We start from the raw sequence: 17,512 nt of genomic DNA, 5'->3' as shown, positions 1-17,512 counted from the left end.
GCAGGAATCAGTAGTTCCTGCTCTGGTTCTGTCTTACCAGCTCCTCCTGTTGACAAGCCACCAGGCAGCCAGATAGAAAGAAAACGTCATTGAGAAACCCGAAGTCAAATCTTATATTTATCTTATATAGCTCTTATATTTAAACACTGATGCTTTAATGAGATGTGAATTTCCATTTTTTAATTAAATTTACAACCGAACACCTGGAGTGAGGTGCTGTGAACAATCTAGAGTGAAATGCAATTTTATGTTCAACGACACAATCTTGTCTTTTTTATGCTTAAAACATAATCGCATCATAATTGATACAAATTAAAAAGTTGTGAGGAACAGAAGTACAGTACATTTAATATGTCATACTGTCGACCACCTGGGTGTCAGTTGACGAAAATGTCTTTCCGCACACTTTGCGAAAAAACTGTTTGTGAAAAATTTGAACTAAAACCAAAACGATTTTGTGTCTGATGTAACATGCTGAATTTCTTCAATAAACTGTTCGCTAAATTCTCACGAAAACTGATGGATTAAACAGAATGTGACTATATTCGTAAAACACAGAAAATACAAATAACTCACACAGAAATTAGTTTATTGATCATCTGCTCACACTGATCTGAACATAATTTACGAAAGAATAGTTTACGAAACTATTTAAACAAGCTCATTTGCTCATCTTAGGTTGATGCAACACATAGAAAACATTTTCACAATTGCGAATGGCTTGTCCGCTCACAATGACTATATTGCGACAATTTACGCAAAAAATATTCTATGAATGAATATTCTACACAGAATTTCGTAGTGCTTTACAGCTCACACTGACTTTCTGCATCAATTTACGTAATAACTGCTTGCCAAAAGATTTTAAGTAAATATAATTCACGTTGAATGAAATAAAAGGTCTGCTGATTAAATTGTGTTAAATAAATGCAAGGCCCTTCTTTGACCCCTAAACCTTAGTTCTAAACAAAATCCCCTTTCCATGGCCTAAGACAGATGTTGTCTAGGTAACTGTGAAAACTGAAACGTTGTCAAGGATTCCTGACACTGTGAACGAATGTAACAAATTGGTGCGATGGAGAAATGTGCAGCTAACGATGGTGACTGAGACGGCGTCTGAAGCTGTGAAAGAGAGCGACAGACAAAAAAGATTGTTGGGGAGTTAAGGAATGAGAGATGGCGTGAAATATTGATGAGAGAACGATTGAAGACGAGAGGGTGTGTGACAGAAATAGATGAGACAGACAACGAACGAGTGCTTAAATCTGTGGAGCATGAACATGAAGTGAGGAGATGTCACTAACCTCAGCTACGGCTTTCTTATAACTCTGGAGAAAGAGAATTGACAACAGAACCACGCATGGAGGAACATTTGAGCGGATTAGACAAAATGTTAAATGAGGAAATGGTTAGTAACACAAAGCGACACACAAACTTTTCAACTTCGAGCCAAGTGAGAATATCTACACATCTAAGCTAGCTAAAGGTTATGGAAAGGTTATGTGTAGGTTAGCTCTAATGAGACTTGATTTACTTGTGATATAGTAAAGACCCCATGAAATCACTGCATTGACATAGGTGGAGCATATTGAAGGACTTGAACATTTTATAAAACACATCTCACATATAGGTGTTAAAAGCTAAAAGATATTAACTGAAAGCCACAAAACCCTATTTTTTATTTAATGGGGTATTCAATTGATGGTTGACATCATGTTGAGAAAGAACATCAACAACTGTGCAGATCTTAAAAAGAAGTTAGTTTAGGGTTAGATGTTTTCATTTTAGGCTTATCCTGGTCTCAGAAACCAGCCCTGTGAGAGCTGAAACATTTATACAGTTATACTGTGATCTCAGTGGATTCTGGGAAATGTGTTTCTCACCGCTGGTCGGCTAGGTCTGGTCACCTCCCTGTTCTCCTCTTGGGTTTTAGTCTTGGATTCTTGGGACACTGCTGGGGATCCCTCAGGATTACCGGAGCCTGTGGAGACAGTCGAACGTCAAGACTCAGTGTGCGGAGCTCTAGTTCAGGTGCTCAGACTGAGAGAATATTGCAGAGGCTCTCTCACCTCCCACCCTATTTCTCTCGCTGGAGCCGCCCTGAGAGCTGGGCGTGCTAGAACTGGAAGAACTCCCACTGCTGGCTATCTGGAGAGCCGACTCCATGGGAATCCGCAGGTCTGGGTTACTGTGCCAACGGTAGGACACAAGGAAGGAGACTGTCATTTCTTATTCACTTACTACTAGCAACCAAATTACTAGATGAAATAACAGGAAGCCACAAAAAAAGAAAATAAAATCTTATATTATATATATAAAAATGATAGTATAATTATATACAAAAAATATATTTATGTGTGCGTAAATGTGTTTTAATTTACTTTTTTTTTTTTTTTACATATTTTGTCAAGCTCTATATTATTTTATTGCGAGTAAAAATAATAAAAAGGATTTTAATTATTTATATTAAAATTATTTTAAAATAAAGACAATTTAATAAAAAGTGTAAAATACCTGGCTCGAATCAGATGTGCTCCGGTTCTTGGTCCCAGTCCACCCGGTCCATTCCCTGGAGAATTTTTTCTCACCAGCGCAGGGGAAATGGAAGTAGTCCTTTGAGGCACCTGAACCATGGTAACACATGTGAAAATGTTACTTTGTGTAGATTAAAAAAATTGCTGCATAAGAAAAAATGCAAAAAAAAAAAAAATATATATATTATATATATAAAATTCACGGTTCGGTACGATACACTGAAAAAAAATATATATATATTATATATATAAAATTCATGGTTCGGTACGATACACTGATGTCACGGTTCGGTTCGGTACGTTTTAGATACAGCAAAATGTAAAAACATCTCAACTTTTCAGAATGCCGCAAGCGCACCGCGGGTCATGTGACAAGAACTAATCAATCAGCTTCATCCTTTCCCGTAACAACGTTGAAAGCTCAGCCAAATGAAGGAACAGCTGATCATAGTTGCATATGGATTGCAATTTTGAAATAAATTTAGTAGCAGAGCTACTGTAAGCGATTTTTAGAGCTGCAAATCCATTTATCCTTTGCTGAAATTTCTGCGTCTCATGGAGAGAGCATGTCATCGATGCTTAGCAACAGGTCTGGTATTTGAGTGCACTTTGGATTCCCTGTAAGCTATAATGGTGATGACAGAATGAATGGTAAATAGTAAGGTCTCATATCCGCGGCTATAACGTAAATGAAGCCTACCAATCGCCGCAATGTCTTTTGCCCTGTTTGAATCAGTTGGAAATGTCAGTCTAAATGCTGCAGGGATAGTTTGTTGCGTGTAGGTTTCTTCTTTTTTTCGTCTTTTCCCAGATACTGACATAATAAGGTGATGTCGGCGTAAATGAGTTGACATGTTTCAATTATTCCCGCTGGTGTACCCTATTGTCATTTAGCAGATGCGACATACCGTTGTTTTTTATCCACCACTCTCTTGCCATCACCATTATAGCTTAAAGGGAATCCAAAGTGCACCCAAACACGAGACCTGTTGTTTATTGGAGGATCTTCTATTTCTGGTCTGTTAAACGCATTGGCCATTTTGCAGCGAGCCTTCAGCGGGCGCTGAGTGAGCGAGTGCCTGACTGAGTAGCCTAACATAAACATAAGTGGGTGTTTTTTTCTTCTTCAGGGGTGTCAGGGGCGTTGCCTGTTACGTCGTTTGGGTTATTGGGCTACCTTGTTGAACGCATATCATTATATTTCTCTTTTTTTTTCCAAATATAATTAAAGGGGGGGGTGAAATGCTATTTCATGCATACTGAGTTTTTTACACTGTTAAAGAGTTGGATTCCCATGCTAAACATGGACAAAGTTTCAAAAATTAAGTTGTACGTTTGAAGGAGTATTTCTGTTCCAAAAATACTCCTTCCGGTTTGTCAAGTTTCTGAAAGTTTTTTTCGAGTATGGGTCTGTGTGACGTTAGATGGAGCGGAATTTCCTCATATGGGTCCTAGGGCACTTCTGCCGGAAGAGCGCGCGCTCCCGTATAGCACAGCACTGAGAGGCTGAGCACAGCCTGATCAGTGCGAGAGCGTCGCGTGTTTTTGGTTGCCAGGGCAAGACAACCCTGCACAGATTACCAAAGGAGTAACAGCATTAAGGGACCAGTGGATGGAGTTTATTTTTACAGAGCATCAACGGAGTTATGCAAGTGTTTGTGTTTGTTCCCTGCATTTCGAAGATGCCTTTTTTACAAACAAGGCCCAGTTTGACGCCGGATTTGCACATCGTTTATTTCTTAAGGATAATGCAGTCCCAACGAAAAAGGGTCACGATCATGTGTTGGAACCGCAGGTGGTGAGTAAAACTGCTTCAAATATCTCTGTGTTGTTAACTTAGCTATCGGCGCGTTAGCACATCAAGTAAACAACATGCGATGTTGTCATCAAACTGCACTTTCCACATCTTACAGCTTAAAAAAAAAAAAAAAAAAAAAAGACGACAAAGTGGAACTTAGTCATTTTCCAAAACCGCTAAGCAAATATATACAGTTTCAGTACATACCACATAGAAACGTTGTTGCTGATGCTGCTCTTGTTAAATTTCAGCCTCTGGATCTGTGTCACAGCTTCCACATGCTCTCAACTCAAAAGCCTACTCGCGCTCGTGATTCTTTAGCTCCGCCCACACGTCACGCCTCCAGCCGGTCGTGTTTTTCCGGGAAAAATCGGTACAGACTATCTTTCTCTCATGAATATAATAAAACTAAAGACTTTTTGGAGTTATGAAGGAAGCAGTACTACTCTATAGGTACTCAAGATTAACAGGATATTGAGTGAAAACAAGCATTTCACCCCCCCCTTTAATTAGTCCAATGAACTGTTCGGTATACATAATGCGTACCGTGTACCGAACCGAAAGCCTCGTACCGAACACATTTATGAATGAATTGCACTCTATAGCATTGGATCTCAACCAGTTTTGGTTCAAGAAAAAGATTTAACCTTTGACATCAAATTACAATCCAATACAGTATTAAGATTGTTAATTGTACAATAGTATATAAATAGTAAATAAAATAAAACACTGACATTAAACTGTGCTAATAATTATTTAAATGAGATGAATGATTATGACAGAAAAAAATTAAATAATTAAACCTTTGTTTCAAATGAATCCCTATTTAATGTAGTGCGAGTCATATTTCTTACACTTTGTATAGTTATATTTAGAGGTTTAAGAATGAGTTTGACTAGGCTAGGCTCGACAAAGTGACAAATAAATTTGTGCCAAAATTTTGTAGAGTTTATAGGATGCACAGCCTTTGACAAAAAATTGAAACAGAATAGAAAAAAAATATCATGGCTATTATTAAGTGGTCTTAACTTATATGGTCAGTTACATATTATGAATCAGAAAAAACTTGTGATCCACCAGTTGAAAACCACGACTCCAAATTAAATACTATTTATGTCATTAAAATATAAGGACAACACATTTTATCCCAGATCATCACCTTTGGAGGGACATCATTTTCCTGTCTCAGCCAAGAGCTGTGGTCAAACTTGTCGTCTCGGCTGGAGATGCGAGGTGGTGGGGCCGGGGTTTCTGACGTGGGGTCAGAGTTCTGCCGAGGCATTGGAGGTCGGTGAGGTGACATACCCTCTTGGAAGGCTGAGACGCCCTGAGAGGACTGATCATGCAGCGACTGGGATCCTGTCATGGAAGAGCCATGGGACTTTACAGAAACCAGGTGCGCCATCTGAAAGGAGAACTCTGAGGTCAGTGTATTTCACAACACATCTGTCACTCTTTAGACAGATCGGGAGGTCAGGAAGTACCTGAGGCTCTACCGGGCGGTGCATGGGAGGCGTCCGGGCCTGCTGTATGCCTCCACTGCTGAAGGACTCTGAGCGGGGAGGCAGGGAGGGATCAGAAATACGATTGGCCACTTTGTTCTGGAGAGCCGGAGAGCTCTGGCGGTTCAGCTTGGAGCGTTCCTCAACCTGACAGACAGAGAGGATGTTAGTGTCCATGCAACTCTTCACAATCAATCGGTTTCCCCTTTGCTTGAGAGTCAGAATGGACTGCGAAACAAGTAAAGTGGCTGACAAGTGACACTGTAGGACAGGGGTCACCAAAGGGTCGGTTTTCTGCAAAGTTTAGCTCCAACTTTCCCCAACACACCTGCCTGGAAGTATGACGTATACAAGGTAAGACCCTGATTAGCTGATTCAGGTTTGTTTGATTAGGGTTAAAGCTAAACTCTGCAGGACAGGACCGAGTTTGGTGACCCCTGCTGTAGGATATACACAAGGGTTGCACAACATACTAATTTACCATAGTAAAAATCAAACTTGGAGACGGCCTCATTACGAGACCTTTTAGATATTTTTAGACCCTTGGCTTAACTGAAGATGATCATTTAGTCACTTCTGCAGACCTCAAATGACTCAATAAGCAAAGATGAAACATACAACCCAACTACAGAAAAAGAAATATCATCAGGTTAAAAACAGAAAGGAAACATTAAGTCGATTATGTCCAGTATGTTAAAGGAGTTAAAGGAGATGCTGTGCATTTTCAAATTCAAACAACAAGCCTCAAAACTCGCATGCACCATTCACAAGCATTTTTTTAGACAAGAAAATAATCACTTATGGCCATCGTTAAAGTCAGGTGACCAATGGGACAGAAAGACTCATTAGTGAGAAAACCATGTGTATTTCTTCTCTAAGAATGGAGGGATGTTTGGATCTGAAATGACACACTATCTTCAGAGCACAATCTGTGCCTTCAAGTAACACATGACCCCTAAACAACACCCCTTTTATTACTGTAATCAATGTGTCTACGTAATTTTATCAAAAAAGTAAAAAAAAAAGTGGTTCTCAAACAGGGCCAGGACCCACTAAGAGGCCTCAGCAAACTTCCAACTGGGCTGGCAAGAGGAGTTAAAAATTTCAAAAATTGGCAAAAACAAGGTTTAAAATTACCTAAAATGGCAAAAAATAAAAATAAAATCTATGTGTGAACATATTTCTTGTTTTAATTTTTTTTTTTTTTTTGAAGCTATGATATTATATTGGGTATAGTAAAATACATTTAAAAACTGTATTTGTACATTGGTAATAAAAAAAGATTTGTAAACATGACCATTCAGATACTGGGATTATGGAATGTAATGATTTTAATTATACTGATTTTATTTTAACATTTTGCCAATTCTAGTTTTCTGTAAATAAAACTTAAATGAAAATTAGCAGCTTTGACATTATAATAAAAGCATCAAAAATATCTTGGTCTTCAAATATACATTTTGATAAATGTCAAAGATTAAGAATCACTGGTCTAAAGATTTTGTGCCCCAACACATCCAAACCTCTCTCATTTTAGCCCAACAATCCCATGCTCCTCAGTCATTAGCTTTCTGTAATGAGGAGCGATAGGTGAGATCAAAGAGAAAGTGACAGAAAATTAGAACAAGACAACAGCGAGAGCGGAAGCTGTGAGAAGAAAATCCACCAAACCAACTGGGAGACAGAACCTCAGGAATACTTTCACCCAGAGAACCAGAGGAAAAGAGAAACAAGGCATTCCAAAAGAGATCATCCAAATGCCCCGATAGAAATTTGGAAAAAAGGTATTTTTCCAGCATTAATTCTTTGAATACGTTCCATGAGCGGATTGGTAGGCGTCTAGGTCATGGTGAAAAAGGAGACATGAATAAGTCATGCTAGCGGAGGCAGACCTTTGAGACGTTTAAGTCTCTCTCGTTTTCAGCCCCTTTGCTGGAGTGTCCGGGACTGCGGGCCCGCAAATCTTGTTCAAGATGCTGCTGGACCATCCTGGCCAGCTGGGATGGATCTGGCTCGCAAGACAGACGGATTCTAGGAACGTTTGGCCCACTGATTATCCTGGGAGGAGGCTCGACCAGCTCCATTTCTTTCTGGTGGGAGGCTGCTGGGTAGGAGGGGGGCCTCGTGGGCTGATTAGAGGAGCTCTTTTCAAGAGGAAGGAGTTGGCCAACACGTTTTTCTCCAGGACTGTTAAAAGAATGGTGCTTCTTGGGAGGGATTCGAGGAGAGTTACTCTGAGCTCTATCCATCACCTGTATTCAGATAAGCACAATAAAACCATTCAGATTATGGCCCACAAAACTGAAGACAGGGGAGGCCGCTTCAGAGTGTGAGAATCAAACATCATCCAGTGGATTCTGAAACTAACGGATAAGTTATTTACAGGAAGTGAGAATCATCATATGTGGGCACCAAAGCTGAAGAATTTGATCAAATAAGGCCATTAGCAAGGGCAAATTAGATAATTGACATATAATGTCTGCAATCAGTGATTGGAGATTCTTGATAATGAGCACTAGGACTGGGTATCAATACAGATTCCTGATTCAATTTGATTCTGATTCATAAGCTCTTGATTCAGTGTTAAATTTGATTCGATTCGAAGTAATTTGGATTTATTTCAATTATACTGTTCATTTTGCTTACTTACAATGCTGTAAATTATACAGGGTAATGTTTCAGATTCAAACTAACAGTAGCTCACCTTTCTGACTGATTCATTAAAAGAACCAATTTAACAAGTAATTTGTCATAAATCAGGCTATACTAATGTGGTGTATATTTTTGATTCACTAAAAAGAACCATATCACTTGTTTACAGAATCTAAGTTTTGTTTCATTAAAAAGAACCAACACATAAGAATCATTTGCTTTGTTATTCAGGCTTTTCTAATGCGTCTTGAATCACTAAAGAACTAAATCATAGGGGATGTTTATTTTGTGAATCGGCCTACTTTAATGCGGCGTAATTTTCGGATTCATTAAAAAGAAGACATTGGTTCATGAATTGGACCATGTGCGGTGTGTTGTAGGTTTTTGCATGCTGCCCTGAAAGAAAGACATTTTTCGCAATTATTTCAGTAGTACACAGTTGAACTCACATTCAGGATTTTATGGATAAATACTGGTATTGTTTAAAGGAAGATTGAAAAGATCCTTTCACCCAACCCTAGATAGTACTAATCATGTAAGAGCCCTAACCAGATCTTTCTGTACCTCTTTGGCCCAGGCCGGTTTGTCACTGGGGTTAACGGATTCTTTGTAGTGGTATAGTTGTTTTTTGTCTGCAGGTCGTGGCTCTTGTTGCTGTTGCTGCAGTGAGACCAGGTAGGCCCTTTCCTGCTGCAGCTGTCGCTGTAACCTCTCAGCCTGCCGCTGCTCCTCTATCTGCTTCCGTTTGTATTCCTAGACACACCGAAGAACCAGAATGAGGTGAAAAGAGCAAGATTTGAGGCACATATGGAGCAGATGACCACGAGACAAAATAATGCTAACAGATTTGGACTTTTGTATTCCTGAAAATAACTGAAGGCTATCAGAAGTTTGAAAGAACTTCAAACTCGACAGCTCTATAAGCTAATCCAATCGATGGCCTGATGGCCGTGGATCCTGAATCTAATTTCCCAGAGAACTGAGCAATAACAAACAGAGCTGCCACGAATCCCAAACGCCCCAGATCAATTCACACAATCGATACTCATCGCAGAAGGGACAGGCAGCTGGCATGAGCGCAGTAGATGAAAAAGAAACAAAGTGCAAGGTGGAAGTCGAAATGATAGTTTACCAGGAGAAGAGCTTGTTCTTGGAGAAGCTGCTGTTGAAGAATCTCCAGCTGCCTTTGTTCTTCTTCTAACTGCCGGCGGATATATTCCTAACCCCATAGCACAGTGCATCAGAACAAGAGTGAGAAAGAGAGAGAAGATAAAGAGATGGCAGGGCCTTCAAAGAGGTTAAAAATGAAAGAATGAAAGATTAATCAAGCAAATCTAAAGGTAAGAAACCTTGATAATAACTTGCTACCCTGCCTAGATCCCATGTGGCCTTATGCGTGATGAGCTCAGTACCCAAAGGTCACTGGTTCAAACTGTGGAATGAGCCATCCATGCACTAGGGAGTCACTTAGGACCCTACTTTCCTGAAGCAGGGCAATTAACCGCATACTGCTCCAGGGGAATGTCACCCCAAAGAAAAATTAATTAAAATTAAGTTGGTTTGTATTAAAACCATTTTTTCAAAATGACAAAAAAAGTGTGATAGGTACAGCACAGAATTAGGTGTCCCAAAATATCACACTGGTCTTAGAGGATCATTACAAAATGCAAAAAAATGCCTGCATAAAAACAGTGAGATCGGCTTCATCTATGATTACAGCTGTTTCACCAGTAATTTTAAAGGGCGGAGTTTTGAGGGAAGGGGGCATGTCTAATTTAAATTAAATTTCAGAATAGCTAAAATCCCTTAATTTTTGGCATAAGTGAGGACTGGAGAACCTTTACTCTCATTAATGGCTCAGTCTTTCTTATTTGTCTCTGCATAGAATCCCGTGAGACGTCCTCATTTACTATTGGGAAGGGCTGCATTTGAAAAGGTGGGTGGGTGCTTTAAATATGCATACCATCCAACAGAACATCTCAGTCTCTGGAGGAAGTGAGTCATAGACTGAAGAGAAGGCTTTAAAACAAGGGATCAAGGCATGTGAGAGTCTGATATGCATATCTGAGAGGACAGTTACAGCTGTGAGTGAAGTACACATGTGATTAACAAAGGGTTTTAAAAACGAGTGCATGGACGCACGTTCTCTTAATGCTCATCAAGTGTGCATATGCCCTGACAGATTCCTAGTGATAATGTTTGCGTTGATGTTTACATAGAGAGACAAATTGACAGTTCTTTTTTCTTAACCAACATTCATTCTTTCCAAAAGGGTTTCTCATGGCCTGTTCATCAACAATGATACGGTTATAACTATTTTTAGTTTAGAGGAGAAAATGGCAATGCTGGTAAAAAATGTTACCATTACTGAATGCCAGAACACTGAAATAACTGGTATGTCAAAAAAAAACAAAAAAACTGTGATCGATCTCTAAATATATGTGCTCCAGATAGTACATCTCGTCTCTATCTCTGTAGTGGTGAATCAGTGGAAGTCTGTTAGCATGGTGTGTGTGTGAGTGTGTGTGAGTGTGTGAAGTTGTCATTTCTGGCATGGTTTAGCTTCCCTATTTCTTTTTGTACAGTGAATTATGGGTTAGTTTGTAGTCATGGATCAATTTATAACAGGTCGCACAATTATATGTATTTTCAGTCCTGAAATAACTGTAACCATCCCTCATTGTGCACTTGTGTGTACTTCTGTACCTGTTCCCTCTCAGCATGCCTCCTCTCCTCCTCTCTCCGCAGCTGCTCCATCTCCTCATAACGCCTCCTCTGCTCTCTCTCCTGCTGTTTCCGGAGCTCTCTCTCCCGTCGCTGTTGCTGTGAGATTACAAACACAAGTTCTCATTAATGAACATCCCATTCTTACAAATATATCTGAGTGCTGACCCCAACTACTAGCACATGCAGTTCCTTCAAGTTTAAAAGACATGTATTTCGAGCAGGTGGCCATACTGAATGGCCTTTCCCCAGCAGAGGCTGCTGACAGGAGCTGTGCTGAAATGAGGCGGCCTGACAGTGGACCAGCGGGAGACTGACGGGTTGAACGAGAGGTTGACGCCCAGCTGGGCCCCCTGATTCATCTCCAAAGGTTTTGTGCTCCCTCCCCTACCGAGAAAACCCAACATTACATAACTCCGGAATATCTCTACTGGCTTAATGATCATTGTCTTTCTTTATCTCCCGTTTGAAGAATTCCCAAGATGTTGGGTAACCTTCCTGTGGACTGATCATAGCTCAGTGTCTCCAATCTCATGAGCCATCACACAGGCAAAATAGAGTACGGGAAGTGTGCGACCGGAATAAGAGCAAATCATACGGTCTTTGTTCTAAGGAAAAACAATGCTAATGCAAACAATAAAATGCAACTAAGCATATAATCATGCATGAAAGCAGAAGAAAATGCTTCCCATTTCTTTTGTTGTTGATGCCAGAGGCTGTGTGAGATTTTGGCTAAAATGCACGTGTTAATTGGTAATATGGTGAATACTAATAACTTTTTTGATGCATATGTCTGCTTTTGTTGTTGTTAATTTAGCATATGATCATTTTACATTTCAATTTATTTTTTGATTCCGAACAACTTTGATTCTTTTAATGGGTCATAACTTAATATTTAATGTAAAATCTGAGTCTCAAAGCAAACTCAGATGCTGGAATAAGAATAAAATCAAATCAAATGTGCTTTAAGTAATATAATATAAACATTTTATTACAATTAATTAAAAGCAATATATAAATGGATTCAATATTTTGTATATATTCAGGCAAAATATATAAAAAAAAAATGTGCTTCATATTAAAAATTAAATATAAATCACCCTTGATATTACTTATATATTTATATTAATATAAACAAATAAAATATAGCATGAAATAATTCTAAACTATATAAATCAATACAACATTATAAATATATTTAGATTAAATATTTAGGTTTAAAGATATTTATACACCTCTCTAATGCTGAAGATTTCAGAAACCTGGTAGCACACCCGGTCTTTAAACAGAATCTTGTCCCTCTCCTCATACCTCCTCTAGTCTCCTCCTTTGCTCCTTCTGCTCCTCGATGCGTTTCTGCCTCTCTGCCAGTAGTTGGCGCTTGTGCTCCTCATTCTGTTGCTGTTCCAGCTGCTGTCTCCTCAGGGCTTCGGAGCGCTCCTTATTGGCCAACTGCAGACGCAGGAAGTCCCGCCTCAGGGTCGATTCCCCCGGGACGTTTATGATGGAGCTGTAAGGAAGATGTTAAATCATCTTTAAGTCAATCAGGTCTCCACTATACCAACATGTGTGTGTGTGTGTGTGTGTGTGTGTGTTTGAGCGGAACAAGGTCTATGTACCTCGGCTCTCCTATGTCTCGCTCTTCCTCCTCCTCTTCACTTCCACTGTACTCGTATTCAGTCTCGTCTGAAAAAAAAACAGACAATCGTGCAGTATTGTAATACACTGGTTTTTAAGAATAAAACTTTTAAGGACATAAAGAATAAAACTTTAAAGATTAAGGACAGATTCAGATATGGAATGTGACAGCAACATGAGTACCATTGATAAAAAAAATTGCATTTTTAAGTAATTTTTTTTTTAAAGCTATTAAATAGTTGTCAAATCTCACAAAAAATAATATTAAATTAAGAAATAAAATGAATATGAATATAATAATAACAAATAGCATATATAAGTTGAACAATGGAATTATAATTCTTATTCACAAAATATAGGGCCATATCAACAGATTTTATTAATCAGAGTTCAAATTCACAAAACTTGCTTCAATTTGATTTCAATATTGATATTAATTAATTTTGTTATAAACCAAGTACAGTACATGTCAATATTATCTCTAACAAAAGCTGTAAACTGGGGAACCCTCAATTGGTACATTATTGTAATATTAAAGGTTAAAATCAAAAGTCCAAATTATAACTTTTTTTCTTTTCTTTTTTAGATATAACATAATAAAATTAACAACCCTTATTGTGTTTAATTGGATGGTAGGCATGCTACAAATAATGTTTCATGAAGTTGTGTTCACACATCAACAGAAAACATAAATCAAGCTTAGGGTTTAAGAATCAATATTGGCTCATCAAAATGAAGAATGATTAAAACGGAGTAATTGATATCATCAACCCAGCCCTAAGAGAGAGCACGTTTACATGCACAATCCTAAAACAATTATGCTTAAGCAGAAAACGCACTTGATCATGTAAACGTGGTGAGCCGTTTTCTTTTATAGGAGTAAGTTCATAAGCATAACCCTGTCACAGCAGGTCATTTTTTTTCATCTTACTCTGATTTCGCATGGTATGTAAATGCAATAACCCGCTTTCTGTCAGCTTATTGAAGTGCACGCTTGATACGTGACCGAATCGCATCGTTAGTGCAGATTTAAGCGCATCTACCCCGAGCAAAAGTCTTGCAGTAAAGAAAGAAGGAAATATATCACAAAAGTAGACTTTTTCATTACTCAGAAAATCATAAAAATGTGTTCTCATCTCGTGCAGCAGAAGTATAGAAGTGGCATTTATAACAGCAAGAAAGGATAATATACGAGCTGTAAGTTTCCCAACATGTTGCAAGTTGACATTGCAAGCTTAATTTAACATCACAACTGACAAATGTATAGAATATTCTGAGTCAGATATGCAAATTATTCTATTTTGACGTAACTACAGGGAAATAACCTGATTTATTAATGAAGTAAGCTCACCCTTCTCTCCTCTCTTCTTTTTGGTCCGGTCAATGTGGTCTTTGAGCTGGATTCGGATCTGTTTCTCGTTGGGAAGATCTTTGATGAAGGGATGCTTGATGAGCTGTTCAGTACTGGGTCTCTGGTTGTGATTCTTCACCAAACAGCTCTCAATGAATAACTGGAACTTTTTAGACCTGCGGAGAACAACAAACCGATCAGCTTTGACTCTCAGGTCCTGTTCATTACCATCAGTTGTAGTTTTGAAGTGCATATCCAATATGATGAGACGTTTGACATACCATTTTTTGGACTTTAGACGGGGAGCTGAATTTCTGGGTATGAGGAAAAGTGCTCGCATGGGATGCATATCGCACAGCGCTGAGAAAACAAACAGGTTTTTGTGATGAGCAATCACAGTGTTCATATAAATACATTCTCATGTGTTTAACATCATAATGCATTGCGTTGGACTTACGAGGGGCTCCTTCTGCCATTTCAATAGCTGTAATTCCCAGCGACCACAGATCACTCTGTAACAAAACGGTGCTGTTAGGATCTCTGCCTGAAGCCAAACGGGACCCTCACACAAAAGCAATCAGTGAGCGTAATTAGGAATCTCTTGAAATACCTTGAAGTCATATGTGGCGTCTGGGTTCTCATCACAGGCTATGACCTCTGGAGCCATCCAATATGGCGTGCCAATAAAAGTGTTCCTCCTACCGACGGTACGGTCCAACTGTGCACTCACACCAAAATCAACTGTTTTGAAAACACACGCAATCACACACACACACACACACGTTATGCGTGCAGTAACACGAGGAGAGGTCTTTGATGAAGTGCATGCTGCCATCTGCCTCTGTGCCACTCTTCCCTCGTCACCGCAGGCAGTTATCAAATCAACCAGCCAGAACTGTCTCGCAAACTCAAACAACTTGATGACAAGCCCTAATAACTCCAGAGGAGGGTCACAGGTTCCACAAGACTCAATATGAATATACTGAATATGATTTTTGAACAGGTCCTTGGAAATTAAACCTTCCTCTCAATTCATTTAATTAAAATGAACTATTTTATCTGTTTGATTAGTGCTTTAGCTCAACTGTAAACCTCTGATGTAAAATAGAATGAGTAATGCTATATTTCCTCATGGGATATACTGCTACTTACTGAAAGAAAGCCTGTTTCTAGATATTAGAGCCTTGGAAATACTTGGAAATTGTAACTTTTAGATAGATTGACCTCAACCCTGATTCATACAAATTTGCAGAAGCTTCTTCTAAAGTAAGTGTGTCATAACAGACTGTACATTGTGTTATTGATGTCAGGGGTGTGAACTCACCTAGTTTGACTTCCGCATTTTCTGTGAGCAAAACGTTCTGACCTTTGATATCACGATGAATGACCTTGTGTTGATGCAAGTGGGTCAGACCCTATCAAAACCAAATGAATAGGTTAGACTCAACTGGAGAGGGTCAGATGAGGAAACACTCTTCAAAAATAACACTTCTGTGAGCTAATAATGGCTTCTGGTGGCCCACACTACACACATACTCACCCTGAGGATCTCTCTGCAGATGTACGCCGTCCACTCCTCCTTCAGAGAGTTTCCTTTGGTGTTCTTTATCAGGTCTGTCACTGAACCAGCACCACAAAACTCCATCACCAACTACAGACACATCGCGTCAACAAAATTAGGACAAAAAAACAATTATGAAAAATCTAATTTAGTGGAGAACTACACTTATATACTCATGATATATATAAAGTGGGATTACCGGCCACTTTATTAGGTACACCTGTTCAATTGTTTGGTAACACAAATTGCTAATAAGCCAATCACATGGCAGAAGCTCGATGCATTTAGGCAACTAGATGTGGTGAAGACGACTCGCTGAAGTTCAAAGCAAGCATCAGAATGGGGAAGAAAGGGGATTTAAGTGACTTTGAACGTGGAATGGTTGTTGGTGCCAGACAGGCTGGTCTGAGTATTTCAAAAACTGCTGATCTACTGAGATTTTCACACACAACCATCTCTAGGGTTTACAGAGAATGGTCCAAAAAAGAGAAAATATCCAGTGAGCGGCAGTTGTGTGAAAAAAATGCCTCGATGTTGTCAGAGGAAAATGGGCAGACTGGTTAGAGATGATAGAAAGGCAACAGTTACTCAAATGACCACTCGTTACAACCAAGGTATGCAGAATACCATCTCTGAACGCACAACACGTTGAACCCTGAAGCAGATGGGCTACAGCAGCAGAAGACCACACTGAGTGTCTGCTAAGAACAGGAAACGAAGGTTACAATTCACACAGGTTCACCAAAACTGGACAAAAGAAGATTGGGAAAACGTTGCCTGGTCTGATGACTCTCGATTTCTGCTGCGACATTCAGATGGTAGGGTGAGAATTTGGCGTAAAGAACATGAAAGCATGGAAAGGAGGGTGATGGTGCATGCTCCAGTGCAAATAAATGTCTTCAGTGTGTCAATATCTTTCTGTTGCTGGGCAAAGACAGCGGCAAAGCTCACCACAGAGGAAATGAGGTTGGCAGTTCTCTCTCTCTATGTTTAATGCATAGAGATGAAAGCAACAAGGCCTAGGCACCTCTGTGCAAAGTGTTAACTATTTTTAAATCAATAAATACCAGGAAGACTTGGATTATTAAAGTAAAACAGACAGCAAATTATGTTATGCTACAGTCAAACTTATGTTTCATGTGCCGGCAAATCTGTGTTTGAGATATAACATGAAAAAAAAAATAAATAAAATAAAATAAATAAAATAATAATAATAATAATAATATTATATAGTAAAATATTGACATGCTACACTACCTCTCTAACTGAAAAAAGCTACATGGTTCTGAAAACAGCTAAACCACTAGCATACTATTGAAAAACTCCTATTGTACTACACACACTAACAATGAAAAATTTGCCAACTAAAATAACCCTGATACTTTCTGCCAACAACTAATGAGGACTGACCCAGAGCTGGTCATCCACGCCGGGTGGGTTCTTCTTGACGAAGGCACCATAGTAGGTGGCGATGTTTCGATGGTGGGAGTATTTTTTCAGCATGTTGATCTCAGCTTTGATCTCCTCCTCCTCATCCTGTCAAATAAAACGGACAACACTTGAGACAGAGCAGAAAAATACTATGTTAGTTGGTCTGTGCGTGAGTCATTGTGAGGAAACTATTATACAGTATGATTTACTACTGCACATAATTAACAGTATAAGTATGTATTACTTAGTGAATTAATTATGTCACTGTTATTTTTCCAAGTTAAGTGTGTAATTTCTGTGCCACTAGCAACAAAAAATTGG

The 17,512-nt window shown here is 39.0% G+C and overlaps 1 protein-coding gene across 13 annotated transcripts in view; it reads right to left on the bottom strand.

The window, feature by feature from the left end:
- LOC127946009 (TRAF2 and NCK-interacting protein kinase) overlaps window positions 1–17,512 on the bottom strand; it is a 50,552-nt gene that overhangs the window by 12,147 nt on the left and 20,893 nt on the right. For 5 of the 13 annotated variants that reach the window (XM_052542286.1, XM_052542277.1, XM_052542278.1 and 2 more), the window contains exons 4-21: window positions 17,171–17,296; window positions 15,740–15,850; window positions 15,524–15,614; window positions 14,810–14,940; window positions 14,657–14,711; window positions 14,481–14,559; window positions 14,200–14,375; window positions 12,830–12,896; window positions 12,522–12,720; window positions 11,193–11,309; window positions 9,619–9,705; window positions 9,051–9,239; window positions 7,727–8,086; window positions 5,817–5,981; window positions 5,492–5,737; window positions 2,515–2,624; window positions 2,070–2,188; window positions 1,884–1,981 (exon numbers count right to left, since the gene is read on the bottom strand). In XM_052542286.1, coding sequence (XP_052398246.1) covers window positions 1,884–1,981; window positions 2,070–2,188; window positions 2,515–2,624; window positions 5,492–5,737; window positions 5,817–5,981; window positions 7,727–8,086; window positions 9,051–9,239; window positions 9,619–9,705; window positions 11,193–11,309; window positions 12,522–12,720; window positions 12,830–12,896; window positions 14,200–14,375; window positions 14,481–14,559; window positions 14,657–14,711; window positions 14,810–14,940; window positions 15,524–15,614; window positions 15,740–15,850; window positions 17,171–17,296 — 2,526 coding nt within the window. The remainder of the gene's footprint in view (window positions 1–1,883; window positions 1,982–2,069; window positions 2,189–2,514; window positions 2,625–5,491; window positions 5,738–5,816; window positions 5,982–7,726; window positions 8,087–9,050; window positions 9,240–9,618; window positions 9,706–11,192; window positions 11,310–12,521; window positions 12,721–12,829; window positions 12,897–14,199; window positions 14,376–14,480; window positions 14,560–14,656; window positions 14,712–14,809; window positions 14,941–15,523; window positions 15,615–15,739; window positions 15,851–17,170; window positions 17,297–17,512) is intronic. The other 8 variants (XM_052542279.1, XM_052542280.1, XM_052542284.1 and 5 more) reach the window with 3 other exon arrangements.

This window comes from Carassius gibelio, chromosome A24, assembly GCF_023724105.1.
Source record: "Carassius gibelio isolate Cgi1373 ecotype wild population from Czech Republic chromosome A24, carGib1.2-hapl.c, whole genome shotgun sequence".
Lineage (NCBI taxonomy): Eukaryota > Metazoa > Chordata > Actinopteri > Cypriniformes > Cyprinidae > Carassius > Carassius gibelio.
The sequence above is the reverse complement of the archived record's forward strand: the minus strand, read 5'-3'. Positions and strand labels throughout refer to the sequence as shown.